A 16,897-nucleotide genomic window follows, 5' to 3' on the forward strand; every position below is an offset into this window, starting at 1 on the left:
ACAGCGGAGAAGATTAGAGTTCTGTTTTTGGACACTCTGTCACCTTCAATTAATGACAGGTTTGATAGAGGTTGTTACTAAGTCCTAAACAAACATCACATGATTCTCAGACTTGAGTAGAGTGTTACATTTCCCATAATTCCCTTTTCCCTTGCCCTGTTTACCTTGACAGAGTAGGCCAGAGAGATGGTGACGGCGAGCGGCAGCCCCTCAGGAACAGCCACCACCAGCACCGTCACGCCAATAATGAAGAACTTGACGAAGTACTGGATGTAGATGGGGGTGCACTCGGCCACCCAGGACCGACCCTGGATCCCGAACGTGTCAATCACAAAGTAGAGGATGAGGATGATGACGGTCAGAGCTGACATGATCAGACCTGGATGGAACGAGCAGAGCGAGTTGTAAGAAAAAAAAAAATAATAATAAAAATCACAACTTCATAATCTGTGAAATTAATCACTTAACATGGCTGGAAAAAAAAAAAACAGCCACAGGTATGCATATATTTAATTGCAGCATAAAATCTCAATGACTATTTTATTGCAGTACACATAAAAGAATAAATATTCCATTGCAGTGATTTGTTTATTTGTCATAGTTTTTGTTGCGGAAACATTTTAAAAGACGATGCGCTGATGGGCCAATTTGAGCACCGCAGGTTTATGAAACCAGATGAAATTACTGTAAGACTGCAAAATAAAAAGCGTTGTTGGTTAATATTTCATTGGAGCCGGAGTCGGAGTATAACAGAGTTTTTTAATAAATGTAGAATATGTGCCAACAGTTCTTCATTGTTCACACCAGGACCCCGTCCTACGAATCATTAGATGTAAAGGAGCATTTTTATATTTTTCAGTGAAAGTTAGATAACTCTTTCTACTGAAAATGTGCAGCATGTATTAATTCTGTTGCACATTGTTCCGCTCTAGTTTTAGTGCAGAACTGAGTTATGAGTTCAACCTTAACAAGAAGTTTGCTGCTTTACAATACAAATAATTTCCCACATTTGATTTAAGAGTAAAACCAGAAACAGGAGACATCTCTGCTGTCGGTCCCCTGATGAGGGGCAGTTTATCGTGAGGCTGGTCCAGGGACGGCCCCGCCCCAGCCCGCCCCTCCCCTCCGTCCTGAAAGCACCCCAGTGTATTAAGGTCAATTGAAGTGACACAGAAAATACCTTCAATTCTGGGATGAGTCATGTAGGCAATAAAACATCCATCCAATAAAACTGAGTGCGTTCTGACCCGAGGCCTCGTCGTCCCCGACCTGAGCGGTCGGTGTGCTTTTAAAGGAGCAGTCCCACATTTCTGGTTCTCCTCGCCGCAGACAGGAGATCAGTTTCATCTTGTAATAGACGTAGCAAGCAGAAACTGTTCATTTTAAAGCATTTGTGCAACAAAATGCTCCGCATGAAGCAGATTGATGAAGTGTGTCCAGTGACTTTGCCAGATCATGATCCACCATGATTTTTAAATTTCAGATTGATCAGGATCAATATTTATTTGACTGCTGACTTTTCTGCTCATTATTTATTGGTTTGAAGCAGCTTTGGTATTTTGACTTTATAAGCTTGTTGGACATTGAATTTAACGACGAAATACATAAAAAAAAAAAAACAACAATGATGAAAATATTAATTTCCCTTCTGTGTCTGTGAGTGAAACACATCAACCTTGAATAACTGGACCAAATGCCAGCAGAGCTTCACTCAGATATTCAGAGCGTCACATTAACCACTCAAACATCAAGGCTACGACTACACAGCACACACAGACACACAAACAGGGAGAGCGGGGCTACAACACAGTTCCTCTCGTCAGAGCCGTCAGTGTGAAACTCAACAGGAGCGGCTCCTGGCAGGTTTAAACACAAATGTCCACTCATACATGAGCAGACGGCGTCCACAGGTCAGCATGTGTCACCAAACACTTTGTAATCATCGTACTTTTAGCAGCTGTGCTCTTTGTAGTGGTTTGTGGGTCTGTTGATGGCTGTTTGGAACGACTGAAGAAAAACATCACTGACTAACTGATGTTTCACTGAGCTCCGTATTGACTTTATTCAAATATCTGATCAGCAAATGTTTGCAGTCACATCTGCTTAGTATTGTGATGCAAAGCCCTCATGAAGCCCGCAGACTGGCTGCAGGCTCCTTTTTGTATCATCCAAACTGGGGTGACATTCACACGAGCTTCAGACTGCTATCGCCGTATTTAAACATATCAAGTCTCCACGATGTCCCACTCAGCATTTGGGTGCGGCTGTTAAAATAACTACAATCACTTTTGACTCCTCATGTGGTTGAACAGTCTGTCTTTAGAATTAATTTGGACAAAGGCAGTTGATTTTAGTCCCCACAATCGTTGATGACCAAAGGGCTGCTTCATGTTTCTATCACACTAGATTCATCCTTTTATTTTCTTATTTATTCAGCAGTGTATTCCATTTTGAAATTTCTCTTTGGTGGACTTCACTTTGGATTTGTGGGAAAGTGGACTATGTTTAGCAACGTGTTGTGTTGTTGTTGTTGTTGTTGTTGTTGTTGCTGTACTGGACACAAAAGATCCATCTGAAATATCTGAGTGCTGCGACAAACACAGCATGAAAAGGCTTTTAAAATGATGACAGCTCTTTTCAGAGAGGTGTCACACATTCATGTCCCAGCTGCATTATGTTGTATTATCTGTGTGTGTCTGTGTGTGTGCGTTTCTTACCAGCCTTCCCAATCTGTACAGCCAGTCTGGTCAGTTTGCCCTGCAGCACTGACTTCTCCTTCTTGGTCACGTTGACCTTCTTCACCGGTTTGGCCTCCTCCTTCTCGTCCGACTCTGCGGCCGACTCGCTCTTCAGCGGCTGGATCTCCAGGGCGATGCCGTCTTCGGTCTTGGCTGGAGGAGGAGGGGTGTGGGGGGATGCAGTGGTGGTTGGAGGGTAAAAGGAGGAGGAGGAGGCGGAGGAGGAGGCAGGTTTTAAAGGGCAAAGGAGTGAGGAGAGATGATGAGGAAGGGGAGGTGAGGGAGAGGTCAGGAGGAGATGAAGGAGTTTGAGGGGCAGAGGATGAGGTGAGGTCAGGCAGGTTGACAAAAGGTGAATGATACAAATCAATAATAATAAAAACAAAAAACATGAAGAAGGGAGGAAGGATCAGGAGTGGTTCGGGGATAAAGGGTAGAGAGGCAGAAAACACGTTACAGATTCAGTCGGAGGGAAGCTGAAGACGACCGGACGAGATTTCTCAGAGATCAGAAACGACCCCTGACTATCATTAGCAAGGTGACCCTTTGGCTGAATGCAGAGAGCAGCATGTCATCATTTTTTGTTGACAGAACATTCATGGAAAAGGTCCAGGTAGCTTTCAGAGAGCGTCACAGACGAGTTTGGAGCAGCTGGTCATAATGAAGAGCAGCAGACAGAACAGAAAACAGCAGATACAACAGAGAGGATTTAACAGGGGGCTGTCAATCACACACACACACGCACACACGCACGCACACTGTTACACATCAGAGCTCAGAGTTTGGAACGAGGCTGGGCTCTGAAGTCTGACATGGTGTCTGGTTTCACGTCCTGCTCGGCAGCTCTGCTCCTCATTTGCATAAACAAACTGTGTATTTGCATTTCACTTCATCAGCTGTGATCCTGTTTGGACTGTTGTTGCTGTAAGTGCAGCTTTTTGATCTGTTTGATCTCTGCTGAAGAGCTTACGCCGAATTCAGCTGCACTCTCTCCATCCTCTGCCGTTTGTCATATTTCCATACCAAAGAAATGTGAATAGGTGAAGAGTGGAGGCAGAACAGATCTACGATTAATCTGACACGCACGTATGTTGTCTGTCCTCGTGAAGAACTCAGCTGACAACACTGACTGAACCTGGAATTTTTTTTTTTTTTTTTTTTACATTGAAATCCGATGAATTTCTCTGTTATTAACATTAAAGACTGGAAATGTCTGGTGGGGTCACTAAATATAAAACACAAATGCGCAAACTCACATCAGCTGATTGTGCTTTCCTGTTCTAACCCCTGACGGAGAGTCAAAACGATACCAACAGATCATGAACATAAAGCAGGTTTAGATTCCTGGATGACCAATAAGTTTTCTAAATAAGAAAAGCCTCCTCCGTTCGCTGCTGAGGAGAAACTCTGCCCAGGTAATGCAAAAATCAAACCAGGCAATTTTCAGGAAATTCCAAAGGAATGGCGGCGAACGTATCTGTTGGAAACTTCTTCGATTTATCCTTTTTGGTGTCAAATTGTGGAGCCTGCTTCTGTCAAATTCCAGTTGTTTTTTTTTTTTATTATTACAGCTTGAGCTGCTTTCAATGGTCGCAGCCAAAAGCAAAGAAAGTCAATAAACAAAATAATGGTGGTTGGAAACTGCAGCGGAACGCACATAGTCCTCTATTGTGCCGTTTCTCAGCAGAAAGGTAAAACTAAAAACGGACCAAAAGCAAATTCTGTGATTTGAGCCTCATGTGAGAGCAAGATGTACGAACGGAGAGCGATTGAAGTGAACTTGCAGATGTAGATGTGCTTGACTAATCTTCGTGAACGGGCTCACTGCACAGGAGGAAACAGTACGACACGGAGCCTGGTGGCTCTGCTGAGTGTTGGAAGGATTACTCTGATAAATGTTGTCTTTGTGTTGTGTTGTGCTTCACATATACATGTATTGTAGAAAGTCAATGAGGCTTAGCAGCTTTGCTGTGAACAGAGAATCCTAGCACAGGAATTTTACATGTTACTGATAATGTTTTTGATTTCAAAAGGTGCAGATAGAGACAGAAGCCTTATTAATGAAGCTAATACATGCACAACACACTTTTTTTTGTACATAACTCACTGCAGGAATTCTTGCTAGATTGCAGTGTGAGGTAACTTGGTGTGTGTGTGTGTGTCTGTTGGACAGGAGGGGAGGACATAATACCTGAATATTTTACTACACTGGTCTTTGGGCTAAAAGGATTCAGGTTTTGTGGTATCGAGTTGTTTCTTTTACTTTGGGGAGATCTTTCGTCCATCTCAAAACGCTCCACAAGTGCGGCAGAGTGAGTGGCCATTTTGATTTGTGTTAACTGTGCTGATGTGTTTTTATATCTGTTACAACGCTTAGATTCAATGAAAATGAAAATGTTCTTGCATGAGGCTCAGTGTTTCTCAAAAAAGATTTCTGCCCAGCTAGCTGCTGAGATTTTGTAGAAAACATCCACACTGAACTGAGGGACCTTCGAAGATTTGGGGCTGTTGCGTGTCCTTAAGGTGCACAAATCTGTTTTTGGACGGTTACATCCTAAACAGCACCTTCACCATCAGTGTCGTCGCCTCCTCAAGCTCCTCAAACTGAGCTTCATTCATTTCAGGACAGCCCAACTTTCTGAACGTGCCGCTGTCAAACCAGGAAGCTGCAGAGCTTTATGCACATGGTCTGCTCTGAGGACAAGCCACGACATAGAACTAACTGACACAGCTTCACATGAACAGGACTGAGACCCACTGACCAACCACAGAAACTGGAAACAGGCGCAGCACTGAACCATGGGGGAACACATGGGCGGGCAGAGAAGGAGGGGGGGGGGGCGTTTTGACGATCAAAAAGAAAGCAAGTCAACAAACAGAAGACAAACTCAAAGGATCGATCTCAAAAAACAGAAAAAAAAGACAGCAATGCAGAACCACGACAGAGAGAGGAGACAGGAGGAGGTAGAGGAGGCTGCAGAGCTGTGGAGGCTGCAGGAGACTTCAGCAAGACAGAAAAATAACAGAGGAGGGAGAGAGTCAAACAGTGTTTACAAGACAACATGAAGTCCTGAGCAACACCCTGCAAGGAGGCAACAGTAAGAGAAATGAGAGGGGGGGTGAAAAAATAAAATAAAATGAAATAAAAAAAAGAAATGAAACTGAAGATACACAAACAGAACAGGCGACAGCCCACAGCCCACTAATACTGCAAGGGTGCAACTCCCACACACACCGACAGCCTCGTCTTTCTCAGCGGTGCCGACAGAAAGTCACTCTCATTAGAACGGACTACAAACGACCGTGTGGCGGGAAAAATGCATTTTAAAAGCTTGAGGTCTCCCCCTGTCCGCCACATCAGCAGGCGCTGTTTCGTTTATGGGTGAATAAGAGCAGCGTTAGCCATAAATTCTGTTGTATCCTGGTTTGTTGTTCACCCGTTTCCTTTATTAAAATAAACAGCAGTGACGCCACAGTCGTGTGCTGCAGGTATCAGCTTCCTGTTTACAGCACTTTTAATTCCAGTCGTTTCTTACCTGTGTTTTTTTTCTCTTACTGTGACATTTTAGACATTTGTAGCAGCTGAAAGCCAAACCTGAAACCATTCATTGATATATTGTTGGAGGATTAATTGGCAGCTCCCGTTCCGTTCTTTAGACGTAATGATATAATGAATATCTTTGCTTCTGTCTGAGATATTATCTTGAGCTTTATGAGTTAAGGGTGATGGTCAGATTCATCGAAGAAGATAATCACTGAAGATAATCCTTCATCATAAACTCAATGCTTCCTTTTATTTAGACTTTTATTTTGAAATGTCTGCAGCAGGGTATCTTTACAGTAGAAAGTTTTGAAGGAGTCAGAAATAACCTTCTTGTGTATTTACCAACAGTGGGACTTTACTTTCAGGGGGTGTTCCCCAATCATCCTGACCACTAGGGGGCAAAAAAAAAAAACATCCCAAATCCAGCAGAGACAAAGAAACATCAACTGTGGAGCCGCATGAAAACAGCTGCCTGCTGCTGCTGTTTCCAATCAAAGCTAGGAGCTAAAAGAGGCTGAAAGGCTCAGAGTCGGTGAGCACTGAGCTCTGAAGCTGCAGACTCGACGGCGTGGCTGAAGGTGTGTTTTTAGTGGAGGTCGTCTGTGACTGCAGCTCTGACTGTGAATTATTCCTGTGTGCAAAACTGTGATGACTGTCCAAGAGCAATGAGTGTGTGTGTGTGTGTGTGTGTGTACATTCTGCATGCAGCAGATGCTAAACCTACGGGAGGTCGGGAGGAGGGGAGCTCTATGTGTGTGCATCAGTGTGTGTGTGTGTGGAGACAGCTTGCAAAGGAAGTTGGACATGTGTTGGATCACACGGGACACGGAGGACGGTTGGCTGCTCGAGTTTGGAGGTTGAAGCGATGACATCCTTACCCTCCACGCAACCACACACACACACACACACACACACACACGCACACCAAACCCATTAAATATTAAATATCTGAAGCCACCGAAGGAGCACTCGATGTCAACACGGTGCTGTACACCAAGGACACCTCAGAGGTCGGGCTTGTTTGGACCGATATTAATGTCTCATGTCTCAGTCTGCTGTGGAACATCACAAGGACAGAAAACAAAACCTTTACAGGGACATAGATTATATTCTGTAGAGAAATTAATCTAACTCACACAACCAAAACACATTTTGTTCTCATCTCTTTCCAATTTACTGAATCTTTCTGAAGTGTAAGGGTATTTTATTGGCGCTAACACCAGTTGTGTTGGAGGCTAGCACACTAACTTCTTCCAGATAAGCAACAAATAATTCAGGTAGTTGTCCAACTTGATAATTAGCAGTTACACAGCCAAGGCGTTACAGCCATTGATGGAGTTTTTCTTTCTTTTCTTTCATAGCAGAAATGCCAGCACGAATGTTAAAAAGTCACAGAGGAAAAAGATCCTGTTTCTTACAGCTGATTATTACACCTCAAATTATGAATAAATTATATATTTTATGGCACAAATCATACAATTCAGATTCCAAAGCAACATTTGGACCAACACGTTTTGGGTTTTTTTTTTCTGTTTAAATGACTCAAATAATTTGAATAAATCATCCTGATCCGTCTCACTACAGATCGGGTTGCTACTGCAACAGACAAATCAAAGCTGAACTCCAACTATGGACGCTTTGTCTCACAGATCATCTTTTTAATAAATCTGTGGTGTGCTGAGCCTCATAAACATGGATTTTTTTTCTCAACTGTCAACAAGGATGAGACCAACATCAGCTAGAAGATAAGGGATGGAAGATGGTAAACGGAAATGGAAGAAATTAAAAAATTGGCTGGTTGCTTTAAAAACGAAATGCAGCACAACAATTACTTTGTTTGAACTGATCTGCGTTGCTCAGGGTTAGTATCCGCTGGTAGTCATTCATGGATTCATTTACGGAGACAAACATGCAAATATATTTATTGAGCACAAGATAGATTTTGAATTTCTCTACTAAAATATAATTTATCCACTTGCAAAGACAAATATTGCCGTGCGGTCAGAAATGGGCCGAAAATCTAACCGGTGACAGTTGCCGTGACAACTGCTGACGCTGCGATTGGCTGTCAGTGACCTGAAGGTTGAGAGTTGCACCCTTTGACAGGTAAAGCAAGGCGAGAGAACGTCCCCCTTTTTAAAAATAACTTTTTACAGCAGATAGAGAGAGGAGGAGGGAGAGAGAGATGGACTGGACACGCCCCTCCTGCCGCTGGGTGGAGGGTGAGGAGGGGGGTGAGTAACAGGGAGGATGGAGGGACAGAGAGGGACAGATGGATGAATGGAGGGGTTACCTTTGTTGCGATTTTCAGGGGGTCCTTGTTTTTTACCTGTTCGGACAGAGAGAGAGGGCGGAATGCTGATAAGATGGCTCAAAGGAAAAATAAGATCAAATCAAACTGAGGGGAAAAACACAAAAGTTCAAACTCATAAAAACCCACAGGTGTGTGTGTGCTGTGTGTGCGTTGTGGGCAGGAATGGACCAATCAGAGGAGAGAGACACGTGAATTAAAAAAAAAAAAAAAAAGAAGAGAAAAGGCGACAACGTTCGACAATTTAACTTCAGAATTCTGCTCCAATGTCGGAGAGCAGGCTCCGATTTCAGCACCTAACTGCAGACCAAAGGCAGCAACCATTTTCCCGCTCTCTCATTTTGGATTTTTTGTATTGTCTGGGTGGACACCTTCACTTTTATGTCCCTACTGCTGAAAAAAAGCTGATTGATTTCTTTTAAAGGCTGAGGTTTGATTTTTTTGACTGGACAGTTCGGAGTCAAACCTGGACCAGGCTGTGTTGGACGGGTGTGTTTGTTCAACGCACTCATCTAAACTCTGATCATTACGAGCTCAGTGTGCGATTGCTTGTGTAGCAGTAAGTGTGCGAGATTCAGGTTAAGTGTGTTTCCCTCCTCCCTGCTGCCCCTGTTTGTTGTGTTTTAGGTTCGGAGGGTTTGGCAAAGTCAAAGCCAACATGAACACACCCACACACAAAAACACAGACATACAACTCGTTAGTCTTCAGCTGGTGCTCTGTGAGTGATGGCTGACTTAACTGCTGCAAGGTTGTGTGTGTGTTTGCACAAACTGAATGGCAGTTTGTAAGACACCAGATGGGTGTGACTCAAAATGAAGACATGAATGTGTGGGTGTGTAAAGCAGGTCGACAAAGCCTGACTGCTCTTCTATTAGCAGAACACAATAGAAAGTAAGTGGTGTTAATCCTACAGTAACTTGTTGGTTGGCTCAGACACTTTTGTCTGAGTTCAGGCTTAGTTTTAGGATAATAAATCGGAGAGAGTAAAATGTCAATGTGGCAGTACGGATATGATCACTTCAGTTGGATCAACAAAAAAAACTTCCCTTGTTGTTTTTTTGTCCTCATTATGAAGTCATTACTGTTTTTTTGAGACGAATGAATTGAGGCCAAAACTTCAACATGAGCGTCTCTCTCCGCTGAGCTGGTACATTCAGCCGGTTCACAATGAATGCCTGACAAACTAAAACGCCAGCGATTAAAACAAATGATCAGACTAAAAAAAAAACAAAACAAAAAAAACAAAAAAAACAAACAAACAAACAAACAAAAGACTAAAAGAAAAAGACATGAGTAAAAGGGGGTTAGCGTGATCACAAGCAAATCAAAAGCAATAGAGACCGACTGCAGAAGCCTGTAGGTTTACATCAAACTGCTCTGTGATAGTACGAGGATCGCTTGACTCTGGCTTTTGAAGGGTTCCACTTCAGAAAGCAAGCGTGTGTAAACAGGGAAAAGGTTCGTTTCCCGTTTCAAACCATCGTTGTCAAATCGGTACCTGAATAAAATGGGTACAAACTATCAGCAGTCAATGAGACCATGATGAGGTGTTTATTTTCAGTTTGTTCTCTGCTCTTCTTCTGGAAGTCTGCATGGAAACAAAGTTCAAAGCGTGAACTGACTGAAATCGTCACCATGGTGCCTTCATTTGCAAGATTACCAATTGGAAAACTGACAACTGTTGCTACGCCTGTCAAGTTTCCCATCTCATCAAAATTCTGACTAAGTTGTTAAAATAATGAGTCTTTGAAGTGGAGGAAGAAGGCGCTTCGTTTTTAAAAATCACTGGCAGATTCCATCAAATCTGTCTACTTAACATTAACTGTCTGGGACTGATCCAAAACGCTGACTTTTTGGGATTTGCATGTGACTTGTTGGATGTAATTGAAGCTTTGAAATTTAAGGACTTTTGTAGAAGACATTGAAATGAGGGAGAAATGTTTTCTCTCATATTCCAGGGAGGAGTTGTTTATCTGTTGAGGTAAAGGTCAACATAAATGAAGCGAGAAAAAGAATGCTAATGTTAGCAGCAGCTTCGGATGGACCTCTGATCTCTCTTCGTACACTGGATTTTTTAAAAACGTTGTAAAACTGTGGTTGGACATTCACTTTGTGTACTTGTTGTCGTTTTGCACCCCTCACATTCTTTAATTTAATGTCATTTGTGTTAAGATCATTGCATTAAACAGCCAGCCTGTAAAGTGAAATGTGCTAAATTCCCACGTGAAAGATTCTGAAAATAAAACTACAGATCACCTCATCTGTGGTCTCATTTATTCACTCAGACTATTTAATGTCCAGATTGAAGTTTTGAATTGAATGATTAAAATGCTACAGTGAGACCCTTCAAACAGCTCTGCTGTTGTCAGCCCAGACTGGATGAAGTCTACCTGCTGCTTTGACAGGAGACTTCAAATCAACACGTGTTCAACAAATATTTCCAATCTGCACTGTTCAAACAGTCCAGTAGAAATATTCAGGAGCTGATAGGCGTCTTTCTAGTCAAACTTCCCTCCCAACGCTTCACACAATTACTGTCCTCGTACAACCTTCAACACTTCACCATGAGTCGTGTTTGTTCACGCGTGTGTCGCCGGCGTCGGCGTCATGTCTTACTTTTCTTGACCTTCTTCTCTTCGTCGTTCTCGCCGGCGCCCAGGAGGGTGAAGATGATGCCGGTTTGAGAGTTGAGGCCGACGGCTGACACCACCATCCTGCCTGATCCCTCCATTACGTGGGTACCTGAGAGAGCATGACGTGAGTCGAGCTTGGTTTGAATCGCTGTCACGTTATTTATCAAATCTCCCCTTCAGCTGCATCATTGAATACTAGTCGGCAGTTGGATTTTTCATATAGTGACTTTACAAGTACTTAGAGTTTTACAGGAACAACAGTTTTTATTATTCTTATTGTTGGTGAGGTAACAAAGCTTTGACTTTCCAAACAAGAATTGAACATGTTTGCGTTTAAGGGTAATGAATACCAGCAGACTCTGGTATGACTGAACAGGAGCTCACCGGACAGCAGCATGGGGTCTTTCTCCATAGACTTGCGCACTTGGTCGGACTCTCCAGTCAGAGAGCTCTCGTCAATCTTCAGGTCGTTGCCTTGAATCAGGATCCCATCAGCTGGCAGAAGATCTCCTGTGCACACAGAGGTCAGAGGTTAAAGCGTTTTCTTTCTCTTACATTAAAAATACGTCCTATTAGCGCTCACGTTTATGCTTAAAATGTGGTATTTTCTGAAATTTGAACCCAATGTGTCCATTCTGTAGCTGTTACAGAGTCGGTGTAAGAAAGCCACACAGGTCCTGGTCTCTGATGCTCCAAAAAAAGATGAAGGAGGCAGGATGTGCGAAATTGCCTTTCTTGGAGTGTGTATGTGAAGGTTTCCCACCAGCCGACACTATATGGCCAACTATCCAAATACTTCTGCAGCTGGGTGTTTTTTCAGGTTTGGGCTACGACCCCGAGTTCCAAAGAAGGGAAATCTTAATGCAATGGCATGCAATGATATTTTAAGCTACAGCAGGCCTCAGTGTCAGCTGGTTGGGGAAGGACCTTTCTTGTTTCGATATTCAAATAACCTCATGTATAGAATCTAGGTCAACCAAAGTAGTTTGTTCCTGCTGAGACTTAGCAGCTTAAATGTTCAGGTGTCCGGATATCGTTTGGCCATGTAGTGTGTATGAAACTCTACAACTTTTTTTCATTTTGTAGCTGACCTGAAAATACTTTTAATGTTTATTAACGTTGCTTCTTTGGCCTTTCATCTTGGTCTCTGCGGTCTCGTACCGTATTTGATCTGTGCGATATCCCCCACCACGATCTCGGCCACGGGGATCTGGATGACCTGGCTCTTGCGGATGACGGTGAACTTTTGTTCCTGCTCAATGCGACTCTGCAGTCCGCGGAACTGCTTCTCCTTGGACCAGTCGTTGAAGGCCGTAACTAGAACCACAATGATGACCGAGAACAGGATGGCGGCGCCCTCGATCCAGCCGGCCTGGGCCTCGCCTTCGTCCTCGATGCCACCTGCGACCTGGCCGCATGCTGTGAGAAGACGAAGGTGAGCGTGTGGTGAATTGGAATTGCTTTATAAATATATATATATATATATATATATATATATATAGATAGAAGGCAGCTTTGTCAAACTAAAATTCGCCAACTGACACAAAGCTTTAAATAAAACTGTGTTTTCAGCATCAATATTTCAAACCACACTGTCTCTTTTTAAACTGTACATTGAATCCAAGGGGTTAATAATTACTGTTTATAAATATTTAACATTAACATTTAGGAAATAAAGCGTGCTTCTTGGATGGGAGAATAAAGGACGATAAATACTTAAGCCTTGTGTATCAGTTTAAGAAAGTGCATGTGTGTGTATTCTTTAACTGTAAGATAAAAAAGCCCAGCAGCATACTGCAACATGACCATATTTGCCCTCAAGCTACCTCCAGGCCTGTTTCTGTTTTCATCTGGCAGGAAGAAATCTGACTGCACCGACCTTCGCTGTCACCCCCTGGTGGGTGGTAGAAGGACAGGCCCAGCGAGATGATGGCAGCGATCTCCAGGATAATGAGTGTGACGTCTTGCAGAGCCTCCCACACCAGCTGCAGGAACGTCTTGGCCTTCTTGGGCGGGATGAAGTTTTTTCCAAACGCACTGTGACGTTTTTCCAAATCAGCGGGGTTACCAGAGAGGCCTGCAGAGCCAAATACAACACTTTAATAAAATCTCATCAACATAGAAGACTCGACTGTGAAGAAGGAAATAACTGCAGCGTGGCTTTTCTTTTCAAAAGAAGGGGATTTGGTAAGAAAAACAAATAAAAAGTCACACTTCATGCTCTTAAGAGTGGAGAGAGAAAAGGGCCCTCTGGGTAAACTAAATGATAAAACACAGCTGACACCACCCAAATCTGGCTTAGAGACTTATCACGCTGTTGAGGAAGAATTCAAACATGAGACGTGTCACACATGAGTTTCATTTGTGTGTCGAAGGAAGCAAAGAGGAAGTGGTTTGTGCAAATGTACCTAATACAGTGACCCTTTTTTAGCAATCTGATGCATCTCTGAGCCAAACTCTGATTCTAAGAGGCTTCTAATCATCCAGTTTTTGTTGACACCGTGAGAAAGGTGACACTTTGTTGTTGAAGTCGGTGTGGGTGTTGCTGGAATGCATCATGTATGGGATGAATTATATTGTTTCGCTCCCTCCCTGGGATGGACTGATTATTAGAAGCTCCCCAGAAATGTGGATAAAGCCTGCCGACTCACTGGAGCAAACAAAAACTGGCGATGTTCGTTTCCTCCTGTAACAAAACTAATCTGCAAACTTAATTAACGTCAGTACCAGATACATGGTCTCCTGGTCCGTGAATATGGGTTATGTTTATATTCATGTTTTGTCTATGCTTTTATATTTGTAATGACTTGATTTGTTGTCTAGTACTGTTTTCCAAAAAAACTTTAAATCTTGTCTTAGTGAAAGTGTGTTCAGCTCGGGCCGTAGAGTGAGGCCAGAGGATGCACCAGTTCTGAAAAGTAAAGATTTCACAGATTTTGAACAACGGTAGTTTCGCAGTTTTGCAACATGGCCTACTTTTTGTTGAAAGGACAGACTGCTCTGCTTCCATATGCAGTTGTTTCTTTTCTTTGGGCGAAGCACCAAAACAGATTTATCCCACCCAGAAAAATGATGTATTTGCATTCATCATTTCCTCCTTTTTCTCTCGAGACAAAGTTGAAAACGATACAGACCCTAAACCAATGTTCAGGTGCAGGAACGATATGATTTCCATTATTAAATTATAAACAGAAACTAGTTGCTCAGTTTCATTGGCTTCAGTGATCCAATTCTGTTGAATGGTTTTAAAAAGACTCCATTTATCTGCTAGGTGTGATCAACCCAACTGAAGGAGGAAGATTTTTATTTCAACCTCAACTGGCCCTGTGCCATTTATTGTGTATTAGAGGAGACTGGAAAAAAGAATATCATTCTAAATATCAGAAGAGGTTTTCTTTGGCTTCCTCCTGTCAGTCATGCTGTAACCCTTCTCCACCTTGTTGGGTCCCCGCCTCAAGGTTAAGGACAGTTGATGTGTGTTTGTATGTTTGTTGTGAGTGACGAGTTGGTGGCAGCCTGATCTGACCTGAACCCCCCCCCCGACCCCCGCTGTACAAACAATCTGCTGCCGTACCCGAGCCAAATCGTTCCACGTCAGTACGTCACCACCTGATCTGGATCAGCTGGCTCACAGGAAGCTGCGGAGGATCCCCGTTATGGATTCATTTGGAAATCAACAAATACTTATAAGATCATAATGAGCCAACTGTTAGTCACAGCTCTGCACTCTGACAACCAGCGACAGAATAAGATAAGAGCAGCGCGGTGTGGCAGCGTCGTCGCCTGGAGGCTTCCTTTGAGATCGGTCATCAGATATCCATAACTAATCGATCAGCTCCATTTATAGAAAAACATCCCTGAGAAGAATTATCTCTGATCGTCCTCTGCTCAGTGACGACCAAACAATATCTCTAACTTATTGATTCCAAAGATGTGACTGTCATGTCTTTGGGTTCAGTCATCCTCCATATGACGACAATACAAATAAAGGATTTCTCAGTTGATTTGAATGCTTGCAAAGAGGCAGACTGAGCTTGGAGCTTGCTTGCCTGCTTATTGAGCTGTATTAACATGTAATCGTTTCTTGTGTTATACTAACTTATGAAGGCTAACCATTTTGAAGTCAGCCCCAGTGTCCGACCTTTATTTGAAAACTGAAAGCTATTTTAGCGATCTGTTTCTTTTCAAGTGGATGCTGGAATTTTCAGAGAAAGCCGTGACTTCCTCTGCCCGGCAGTGGGGGCAATAACATGGCTGCTGTGGATTCTTGGAGGAGTTGGGAGATGTGCAGTGGAACGTGTTTTGAATGTCAACGGACTGCACCACCAGGATTTCTCATAAATTGAGGAATTTTAAAGTCAGCACCGACATGACCTCAGACATGTTTCTGTCTTTATATGTTTTATAATTGCCTCTTATTCCATCTCTCATTATTCTCTCCAGACAGGCTGAATAAGAGAGACCTTTCTCCTCCTCCTCCTCCTCCTCCACCTCCTCCTCATGACTTTCCATCTGCTTCTTTGGATGCAGTAATCTGGTGCAATCCACCAGATAATAATTTTTGCTTTGTGGTTTTTGAGATTTATCGACTTTCACCCACAACATACACAGAGGGACTAGTTTCCTTGGCCCAAACAGCCTCCTTTAGGTGGCTTCAGTGACAGAATGATGAACTAATAGATCCAAGATCATGAAGGATTAGATTAATATATGAGATGAGGAGTACAGGTGAAATAATAGGCAAAGATTTGACGAAGGTGGGGGACATTGAGATTAGTCTGAATCTTCAGGGTGATGTGAATGAGACGAGATGAGGTGGTATGACACTGGAGGACGTAGGATGATGAGAGGAGAGGAGAGAAAATCTTTGAGATGAGATGAGAGGAGGTAAGACGGTGAGGTATGCCATGAGACAAGGGATGAAAGCCTGGGATGAAGAGGACAGATAAAGCGATGAAACAAGATCCTGAGATATGACGACGGATGGAACGATGAAATGAAAAGGTAGAAAACAAAACAAATTTTGACCTTTTTTTGGTTTAATCAGAATTCGGCAGGTCAGTCCAACGGTGAGATGAGGCGAGCAAAGGAGAGGAGGCCACATGAGATGAGATCAGTGTGCAATGATGCGGGGCGTCATGAAGTGAGATGACGTTAGAAGACACAGAACCAGGTGAAGTGAATTGAAAGGCCATGAGAGATGAAATTAGAGGCGATCTTATGTGTGATGAGATGTGACCTGCTCGCTCCAAAGAGGTAAAGATAAACAGAAAAGCCTTTTCTTTACTCCGCCTATTCGACCTTCCTCACATGTCTGAATATCTCTGTGGTTCAGAGCTGAAGCACAAACAGCTTGATGATGAGCTCATGAAGAGATTTTAAAAATACACCAGCTGTCAGAGTGATCATCCACCACGTTTCATCACGCTGCGGTGTACTTCAGTCTGGTTTGATCCTTTTAAAGTTGACGATTGATGTCAAAAACTCGTGACGGTCTAAAATAGAGAATCACAGAGCACCTGTACCGGGGACTTGAGAAATTGGATAGTTTTTCCAAGTTTACTGTTGTGATTGTGAAGGCGGTTTCATCTGGTGCCTGGCATGAGCTGGTTGTGTTGGTGAACGTCCCCACGGGGATGCAAATTAAAGCTCTGAGATGATGCTGCAGCA

General features: G+C 43.1%; 1 protein-coding gene across 2 annotated transcripts in view; it reads right to left on the minus strand.

The window, feature by feature from the left end:
* Positions 1-16,897, minus strand: part of LOC115044129 (plasma membrane calcium-transporting ATPase 1-like) — a 72,605-nt gene that overhangs the window by 20,677 nt on the left and 35,031 nt on the right. For both annotated transcript variants that reach the window (XM_029502986.1, XM_029502987.1), the window contains 7 exons: positions 13,107-13,304; positions 12,389-12,646; positions 11,612-11,737; positions 11,211-11,336; positions 8,576-8,611; positions 2,718-2,891; positions 165-379 (listed from right to left, as the gene is read on the minus strand). In XM_029502986.1, the coding sequence (XP_029358846.1) occupies positions 165-379; positions 2,718-2,891; positions 8,576-8,611; positions 11,211-11,336; positions 11,612-11,737; positions 12,389-12,646; positions 13,107-13,304 (1,133 nt within the window). The remainder of the gene's footprint in view (positions 1-164; positions 380-2,717; positions 2,892-8,575; positions 8,612-11,210; positions 11,337-11,611; positions 11,738-12,388; positions 12,647-13,106; positions 13,305-16,897) is intronic.

The sequence above is a fragment of the Echeneis naucrates genome, chromosome 5, assembly GCF_900963305.1.
Source record: "Echeneis naucrates chromosome 5, fEcheNa1.1, whole genome shotgun sequence".
NCBI classification, from domain to species: domain Eukaryota; kingdom Metazoa; phylum Chordata; class Actinopteri; order Carangiformes; family Echeneidae; genus Echeneis; species Echeneis naucrates.